The following is a 9,238-nucleotide window of genomic DNA, read 5'->3' on the forward strand; positions in this document are numbered from 1 at the left end:
TGAAGAGTTCATGACTCATTTAGAAAGAAATACAGTCCCTTCCGCACTGCCAAACGTACTTCCTCTCGGTCTTCTCCTCTTTCCATCCGCATCCGGCTTCGGATACGGATTTGTGAGGCCACGCTTCCAAATGAGAAACCCTAGCCTTCATTTCACTACTCCCTCTTACCACCAACACCACCCAAGAACATCAACCCCAGAACCCCACGCTGTTGTCCGTTACTAGTTCTCTTCAGTCACAGCTGACAGTTTCCCAAATGGTGCCCACTGGCCCCTGCTCACTGGCCTGGGCTAGACTGGAGCACTCCTCTCGGGGGTTCCCGTGCTCCTACGGCTGCCCCTCCCCTCCTCGGAGACAGCAAAGGATTATGCTCTGGCGACTTATCGTTCAGGACAATAAACCTGTCTCTTTATGAATGCTAAATGGACTTTCTTTCAAAACCGCCCTCCGCTCCACAACCACTTCTCGCGCACACACCCGTCTACGGTCGCTTTAATTTGGTCCAGCTGCCATCACCGCCACCACCTCCGCCATCTAAGACCCTCTGGTGGTCGAACAAAGACCGTGATGTGTCCGGTGTGTGCCGCTTTATCTCGGTCTCCTCAGTTCGCGGCCAGTTGACAGTTGTAACCGGTTCGCTATCTATTTCGCCGGCAATGAAGGGTACATAGACCAGCGAAGCCGCCCTCTCCAAGTCCGCCCCCCAAGGGCCCCCCAAGGACCCCTCCACGGACCCCACGAAAAACAATAACCAACCCCCGCACGGGGTTGGAACCAAATTTGAACGCAAAAGGAAAACCGGAATGGATGGAATTAGAAAACGAAAAGCACACAAGTCAAACGCAGGTTTCGCTTTCACGGTTCCTTCTGATTCTTCTTCTGCTTCATTCTATTCACTCGTCCTCTCAGTGAAGCGCCTTTCATCCCTTTTACCACCCTCGCACGTTTGCACTGAACATCCTTTCGTAGTATTGTTATATCTGGAATATTATTATCTAGAGTTTATTATGGTTTCTTTGCCCCTTTGCCATTCGCTTCATTCTCTCACTGCTGTGGCCATCGGTAGCCAATCAGTTTCTGAGCGAAATGATGACACCCCACCTCCCTCCCAGTCCTCGCCAAAGGCACAAACAACCCCAGAAACGGGAAACGGAACCCTTTAAAACACTTCTTTCATCCTTTCTTTCCTTAAAAAATAACCGGAAAGCCTCGCTCCCACAGCCGCCAGAACAAAGGGTGTTCCGTTAGATAAATAGAAACCGATGTTGAGGCGTAAAATAATGCTTTCTAGGTGCATAAACATCCCCTCCACGGGAGGAAGGATGGTGCGGAGGACATCACTTAAGGGTATATGAGGTTCACGCCAGATAATCGCAAACACCAATCCGGAGTACGGCGTGTGTTTTCCGATATAAATTTTGCTTCCATCCCAGTTTACATACTAAACCAAAAATCGCTCGCGTTTGCCAAGATCGAAACTCTCTTCTCCGTCTCCGTCTCCTGGGTTTGCCGGAGTGTTACGCCACTTCACCGCGTAACGGATTTCTTTCCGAGGGCACTCGCGTCCCGGGATAAAAGATTGTTCGGTCCGGGGCCGGTGGTTTGCGATGCCTGGATGCGGTGCAAACCAGGAAGCAATAAGGATAATCGGATGGACTGGCCCTGGCCACCGCGTTCCCCGTCTTCCCCGGTGTACATTGCCATTCTTCATTCCCATCTCCCGTTCTTCATTTGCGTTTCGTTTGGTTTGTCTCTCCACCACCCTGTTTTTTTTTTTTTTTTGCTTCTACCCAAAGGTTCGATTGAACCACAAAACCGAATCGAATCAATTTTTCCTTGGCGTACCACCACACCGCATCTTGCCAAACTTGTACTTTTTTTTTGTGCGCCATATTTCCGATCCGACTTCGATACTGCTGTTCCGAAAAGCCAGCCTTCCACGTGCCTGTATCGCAAGTTTGTTGTTTTTCTCGGCGATGCTCAGCTTCAGCACCACCACTCATCACTGGCTATAGCCGCCGTTCTGCCAAATAGTCAATAGCAGTTGGTGGTGGTTCGCAGCATGGTCTGGCCGTGGCCATACCTTCCTCTGCTTCTTCCCTTCCTGTCGAGAGTCTTCGGTCGTTTTGGCAACCGCTTCCGAAGTAAGAAATACACACTCTGTTTTGTTATTAATTTTTCAATTCCTATAATGGCATACCGAGCGCAGCCCGGCCAAGCCACAGCATCGTGGTGTGTCTGCTTGGTGTTGGGTTGCTGGCACAGGGCGGCAGAAAACATCTCTTCTGCTCGAGCAGATTTATTATCGACAAACAGTTCCGCCCAGGGTAAGGGCTTATTTTGCACCATCGTACCGCACCAAGGGCAGTACACTGTTACTCATGTGCTGGCGCTACCACTTTGCCGCTCCTCCAGTCCGTCCGCCCTGAGCCCCTAGCCAGAAAGAGGAATGGAAATTAGAAAATGCATTGCTGGAATCATGCGTCAAGCCAGTGAGCGAATGTCGCGTCACTCTGCAAAGCCAATGCGTGCTTCAAAAGCTGGCGACGAGCCGCGACGCGAGCTGAATCGTACAGGAAGAGTAATGTTTTGGGGGTATTTACTGCACAGGACGAGATTGATTCGTGGAACTACGGGTTACAGTCAAGAGCGTCAAGAGCTCATCCACCAACCCGAAGGTCTTGTGCCACCAATCTTGGACGTCATCGTCGTCGAGAAATTGTGTGGCACTTACAAAAAGTGTTCCGCTCTTCAACGTGTACTTCATTGTTCTTTTATGAGACATTCATCTTCGACCCTTCAGCGGCCTGAACCCGGGCGCACTCACTCATGCACATGAACCGGGCGTGTCACCCGGCTCACGAGTCCGCAACTAAATTTCCCTTCTCGCAAAAGTCCAAGAGGGGAGGACCATGGGTACACTTTTTTTTTATTCCCGCGCTCTCTTTCGCCAAGGTATAAATCTTTGAATCGTGTTCATAAATCAAGATGTTTTAGCCTTAGCCGTGCGCGCTGTCGAAAGCTTCGAGCAACCGAAATCGAACACCAAACGTTCATACGGATTCGATTCCATTTCGTTGGCCACCGACAACCCATGGGGCAACCAGGACGACAACGACGATGGCGACGCGAGTTGGCACTCATGCCGGATTGTCTTATATGAGTGTGTGACGGGATGGGAGTTACGGAGTTTTTTTTGTGTCCCTTTTCCCACTGACCTCTGACTTCGGACTCGGAGCAAAACGGTCCTTCCGCTCAAACGGAGCCCCCAGCCTTCCCCGCGAGGCTGTCAACGGGCTTCGCACCCTGGCTGACATTTGACCGAACCGTATGCGACAGGACGACGGAGAAGGATAGCGCCCCTTTGTGTGTCCTGCGACCAGGGACTTTTGTATTTCACTGCACTCGATGGCCATTTTGAATACAGCGCCATGCGTGGCGGTGTAGCGGAGGGATGAAGATTTCTTAAAATTGAATTTTTCGTCCTTCGTCCGTCCGGTTCCATCAGTGCATCCTCACCGAGCTAGCGCTAGTACCCAAAACAAGAAGGAGGAAACGTTTTTTTATACACTTGCTGGAGGAAGCGGAGTGAGTAGTTAATGTGTGAGCATCATTTAATTGAATATTTAAAGCGCAGCAACGGCATTCTTACGGCAACAAGCAACACCGTCTGATGATGAAATTTGTTTACAGTTGTTTGATACTTTGCGAAATTACGTTAATAGTGAAACGAAATTGCTTGCATGATTGCTTTCGAAATGGTGAGGACGTCCTGGGTGGAGAATGGAAGCTAGTAACGTTCGACCGACCGACCGACCGACCGATGGGTGGAGGGCTGCAAAGATCGCTCGCTAAGGGCTGTACTGCGAGGCACGCGTGTGGAAATGTGAAGTAGCAGTGTAGCGCTCGGTACTTATCATGCTCCTTCTTGTTGCCTGTTTGTTGTTTTGCATTTCCTCATTTACCTTAACGTCGAACCGTCGAGTTTGCCTCCCTTTTTTCCTTCGTTTGGCGGGATCTAAAAGTTGGGTAGCGTGGTAAAGGCGCGCGTAAACTTTTTCACGCCACGAAACTTTGGCGAACACCACCGTGGTTCCGATGCTGCAGGAAGACCAACGCAATGGAATGATCGCGATACTTGTCCGAAGACAACACCAAAGCGGAAGCGACAGCGAAGGGTTTGAGGCAAGAAAAAAACAACTAGGTAAATAGTAGTAGGAAACTCATAAAAATTGCAGCCAAACATCAGGATCCGTGATCCGCGTTTGCCTTCCCGGTGGTCTACCGATGCAGCCATATCGTAACACTGCAACGCGAAGCCCGCCTTTGGGGAAGGTAGAGTAAAATGTCGAAAGACAGAGAGCAGAGGACAGAGCAGCGGAGTTTTTCACTGTAAAAAGAATACATAATAATCTAGAAACACCTTCCTCTCTGGGGAAAACTAAAACGATGATCATGACAGGGATGATGCCCTCCGGATTTCGGGGATGTATGCGACCAGGGCTCTTAAAAGCTAGCGAGAAACGCGTTGCAACCCATAGTCCAAACACCCCAAAACTGAATATGAACCTCTGGTGGCTAGAATTTTCGGCTTGGATAGCTTGCGAGCGACGAAAATTTCCATCAACGAGGACATCAATGGAACACCATCCATGAAATGAACAAATAATCTTTTACAAAACGTTTCGGGATTCGAACGAATCTCTCTTTGTGCACATTACATTTAAGGAGATTAATGTTAATATGTTTATTTAGCTTATTTTCACTGTCCTTCTCATATCATATCTTTACATTAGTCCACTAATCCTACAGTATCGCATGTTCGTCAATGTCCTTCGATAAGCTTTACACCAGATGAACTGAGAAACATGTTAATCTTATCACCTACTTCCAAAGAAATATCAAGCTTAACAAATTTACAACGGCTCAAGCAAAGAAATATTTCTATTCCAGATTTTCAGGATGATCAACAAGCGACAGCGGCTGCACTTTCTTTCCTGTTTCTGCATTGTATGCCTTGCAAGATGACCTAGAAAATAACACACTAGTTTCTTGGGTCTGCCTGCTATGTACCCTCTAAAAAAGTATCGGCTTAGAAGGACAACGACGGAATTGGTTTACTTACCGGCTTATCCGGCGCTACAACCGACGCCGCGGTCTTGCCCTGCCACAAGCGATTCCTCCACCGCTCGCGATCGAGTGCCGTCGTCCACCAAATCGTAGTTCTTGCTATTCTGGCGTCAATGACGATACCGTCGCTCCATCTCGATTTGGGCCTGCCACGCCCGCTCTGTCCATCCGGAAGGCCATCCGTTGGAAGGGTTCCTGTTTCCGCTCGATCGGCGCTCTAGAACTTGTCGCAACAGCCCTTTGGTTTCAGCACACGATCCTCGCAACCGCAATGATGGGCAGCCTCCTATTTTAAAGTTTATGCTGTTTGCGGAAGCTTCTAGCTGCTAAGAACTGTGTCCGGTATGCGATTTGGCGGCGAAAAGTCTGTCTAGTGAAGGAAAGCTGCCGCAGCTTCCTTAACCCGTGCGACCTGTTTGATGATGGTTCAAGGAGAGAGACAAGTGGGGAAAGGATCCTTTCTTGTCAAGTGGGGAAAGGATCCTGCTTTTAAGCTGCCCCATCCTGATTCTCGAGCCATCCTGAAGCGATCCAAATCTACGAATTACTAAATACACGCTGAGGCTTAGAAGGAAACGACCCGGTGTCTGCAGAAGCGTGCCACGTTAGCTGAGAGACCCAGATCTCTAAAACCTCCCAGATCTGATGCCCGTGCACGGGGCAGTGCCAGTAAGCATACGAGAAACCAAGCAAAGCTAGCTCCTGCCCTTTCTGTTTGCTATTTGCGCCTCAATTTGAGCAATCCGCTCAAATTAGAGCTAAAGAGTTAGCTAAAGGAGTAGAGATGTGTTTTCTGCGAGACTTACTGGCTAGGATTTTAGACAAAAAACCTCGAAAAACCAAAAAGTGCGCGAGGATCCATTCTCGGAGTTTAGCAGGGGAAGTGTGGTCCACAAGCAAACCAAAGTGGCCTTGTGGGGCTTAGTGTTGTTGCCGGATGTGGCCACGGTTCGCTACCGAATACCTTGCGCCGAGGAAAAGCGAAACCATGGATTAAACGGCCAGTTTAAACGTGTCTAGCAGTCGAGTAGAAGTCGATTCGAAGTCGAGCAGACCTGTGATTCGGGCTGGGAAAATGTAAACAAACCCAAAAACAAATCCACGTGCATCGCTGCGGGAAGCCGGGAAACCGATAAGAGTATCGAGAGGTCGTTTCCCAACACCTTCCGTCGTTCTAGTTCGTGAAGTGCAAAGTGCAACCAGTTTCCCAGGATGGCAGACGAATTTACCGGTAAATCCTCGCTCAAAACCCTCCCCAATCATTCTCAATTAACGAGTGCTCTTCCCCACAGTGCTCCCGTTAAAGTTCGAGGAAGGCGATACGCACTATCATCAGCTGTTTGTGAAAAAGAATAACATCAAAGCGTCGTCCACCAAAAAACCCGCCGGCCGGACAATTTACGCCGTGAACGTTCCGCCGTACGTGACCGCGGCCTCGCTGCGGGAAGCATTTTCAGCAGCAGGAACGGTAGAACGAGTATCGCTGCAAGAAAAACCATCCAGCAAGGGTACAACACCGGACCAGAAGACGGCCAACAAAGATCACTTCCAGTTTAAGGTGGCGTACGTCGTGTTCCGAGATGAGAACGACATCCGGAAACTGCTCAAGAAACGGCTAATCAACCCGCTCAACGCCGACCAACAGCTCCTGACGGGTATCGACAAGTGGACAAAAGCATACCAAGAGCGCATTCCCGATCCGGTCGCGATGCAGTCGGAAATCGATCAGTACATGGCCACGTACGATAAGGCCGTGGAGATGAAAAAACTGGAAGAAAGTCGCCAAACGCAGAACGACGGATGGACAACGGTGACGAAGAAAAACTCGGGCGTCTTCTCGCAAAAGCAGTCCGTGGTGAAGAAGCTGGAAAAGAAGCTGGACAGTGACCGTAGCACGAAGGAGCTGAGGAACTTCTACACCTTCCAGATTCGAGAGTCAAAGAAAAACGAAATCATCAGCCTCCGGAAGAAGTACGATCGTGATGTGAAGAAAATGGAGCAGATGAAGAAAACGAAACGTTTCAAACCGTATTGAGGTGGATAAATGGAGCAATAAACGGAGCAGTTTATACGATACGTTTTTTTTTTATTGGACACTGATTAACTCGCTTTGTTAGCATTGATGACGATCTGGAGCAGTTTGTTCTTGCCGGACAGTGATTCCAGCCGAAAGATCAACTGAGTAACATTTCCAAACACACACCGGGATGTGAGCCCGACTTGAATGGCTTGCGCGAACCGTTCCAGGCAACTCTGCAGCTGCTCCCCGTTGAGACTGTGTCCCAGCTTCGCCAGGCTTTCCATCTCGGTCTGAACCGTGTTGACGATGAGCGTCAAATGTTGCGCATTTATTGGTTGCAGGGTCGGTGGTGTCGTTACGGGAGGTGTCGCTTCAAGCAGCGATTGCAAAACGGCCAGATGCAGCTTACTGTACAGCTCCTGCCGCTCGGTGATCAGCAACGAAAGCACACACCACCGGATTAGCCCGGCCAGCGGAGTCGTGACTGGCATTGCGATGGCTCCGCTCGGCAGTGCAGGTTGCTGCTGAGAAGCGAGACACAGAGAAGGCGTCTCCGAAACCCATTCCGTGATAACCTCCAGCAGCAGATCGGGCGGTGCTTCCAACTGTTCCTTCCCCACACCATTCAGGTACAGATCGCAGACGGCGGTCATCAGATTGGCGGCAAACCGGGGCGCTACCAGTGGCAGCGACTTCAATTGTTCCGAGGATTTCTTCGAGAAGATCACAAAATCCCGCACAATACATTGCGCCAGTTCCAGACTGGCCGGAGATGTGCAACCCAACTGTTGCATCCACGTTCCCGCCGCACACAGGAGCGGAGCGATCGAGCCGGAAACGGCCGTACTGATAAGCTTGTTCAGCACACTGGTGCGGGTGTTAGAACCACCGAACAGCGAAAGAAACACCGCATTCCGGGTCGCATCCGGCCCAGGGCGTGCAAAGTATTCACAGAGCACCAGCACGAGCTGAAACTCTTCGATCGAAGACAAGCGCGGAACCGCCGTTGGCAGCTTCGGGTATTGTGGGGTGGGTCGCTGTTCATCTCGGCGCTCCCGGAACACAAACTCACTGATCAGATCCATCGCCATATCGTGTTTGTTGCGATTGATGATGAGATTCTCTGAAATACGATCGTGTTAGTCCGAGATCTTCCGCGGAAGTTGCCGGGGTTTCTCACCGATGATGGGCAGAGCATCCCGGGCCATATCGGGAAAATCCATTTTGCGCAGCAAACCACGCTCTTGGTTCGTCATTTTTAGGCCTTTTTAACCGGAACTTTTATAAAACAATTTCACGAACAAACCGAAACCAAAACATCAAAGAGTTGGTGAAGAGGTGGGAAGGGGTGGTGGGAGGACGCCAAACAAAAATGACAGTTCTTGGCGCGCCCATTTTCTGCTCGAATCCGAACATTTCGAGCTGGTTTTGAAAAAACTCTGTAAACATCGTGACGACTCGCGGAAGTGAAACACCAGAGAAGAACCAAGTACGTACGGCAGTTTAATTTATATTTCCTTTAAAAATCATTCCAGTAAGGCTGGGCAGACCGTATCTGCAGACACATAAATAGGAGACATTATTGCTACCGGGTCCGGAACCGCACTCCCCTCACAGGCCGCTCATCTTCTGCTTCAACTTTTTCATAAAATCTTTGGCCTGCTTATCACCCTGCCGATACTCCAGCGCTCTTAGACAGTCAACATCTGGTGGGTGGAACGGTGGAGAACGTTTGTTGATTACTTCCATTCCGGCAATAACATTACTTGGCACAGTCCGGTGCTTCTTACCCATTCGATTTGGCCGCGTTAGGACGAGATGCTGTTGCTCAATCTTTCCCGTATCACCCGAAATGTCCGCAATATCGCTGAATCCAAGGTAGCACTCGGCCAGATACTGGTTCGACATACCGAACAGATCCTTATCCTTAATGCTGAACATGATCATCGCGTTCGGAATGGCACGCTGCTCCGGTGTGAAGGTTCTGGGGAGGGAAAAGAAGTCAGTCAGCGTCACATTTAGCTAGTAAGTCTCCTGAAAAAGGGTCAACACTCACATCACAAACTTTTCATCAAACAGCGGGAACA

The 9,238-nt window shown here is 49.8% G+C and overlaps 3 protein-coding genes across 6 annotated transcripts in view; 1 reads left to right on the forward strand and 2 right to left on the reverse strand.

Moving 5' to 3' along the window:
- The first annotated feature begins 6,239 nt into the window (after positions 1 to 6,239).
- LOC126579630 (ribosomal RNA-processing protein 7 homolog A) lies at positions 6,240 to 7,207 on the forward strand. The gene is made up of 2 exons (XM_050243116.1): positions 6,240 to 6,362; positions 6,424 to 7,207. The coding sequence occupies exons 1-2, from the start codon at positions 6,344 to 6,346 to the stop codon at positions 7,164 to 7,166; spliced, it is 762 nt and encodes a 253-aa protein (XP_050099073.1). The 5' UTR covers positions 6,240 to 6,343; the 3' UTR covers positions 7,167 to 7,207.
- Positions 7,206 to 8,483, reverse strand: LOC126579622 (integrator complex subunit 15). The gene is made up of 2 exons (XM_050243104.1): positions 8,332 to 8,483; positions 7,206 to 8,274 (listed from the first exon to the last, which is right to left on the reverse strand). Exons 1-2 carry the CDS (start codon positions 8,405 to 8,407, stop codon positions 7,232 to 7,234), a joined length of 1,119 nt encoding a protein of 372 aa, XP_050099061.1. The 5' UTR covers positions 8,408 to 8,483; the 3' UTR covers positions 7,206 to 7,231.
- A 158-nt stretch (positions 8,484 to 8,641) lies between these two features.
- Positions 8,642 to 9,238, reverse strand: part of LOC126578957 (protein unc-13 homolog 4B-like) — a 20,486-nt gene continuing 19,889 nt past the window's right edge. For all 4 annotated transcript variants that reach the window (XM_050242111.1, XM_050242102.1, XM_050242081.1 and 1 more), the window contains 3 exons: positions 9,208 to 9,238; positions 8,942 to 9,135; positions 8,642 to 8,857 (listed from right to left, as the gene is read on the reverse strand). The exon at positions 9,208 to 9,238 is cut by the window's right edge and continues 418 nt beyond it. In XM_050242111.1, the coding sequence (XP_050098068.1) occupies positions 8,763 to 8,857; positions 8,942 to 9,135; positions 9,208 to 9,238 (320 nt within the window). In that variant the 3' untranslated portion in view covers positions 8,642 to 8,762. The remainder of the gene's footprint in view (positions 8,858 to 8,941; positions 9,136 to 9,207) is intronic.

Source organism: Anopheles aquasalis, chromosome 2 (genome assembly GCF_943734665.1).
Source record: "Anopheles aquasalis chromosome 2, idAnoAquaMG_Q_19, whole genome shotgun sequence".
Taxonomy (NCBI): Eukaryota; Metazoa; Arthropoda; class Insecta; order Diptera; family Culicidae; genus Anopheles; species Anopheles aquasalis.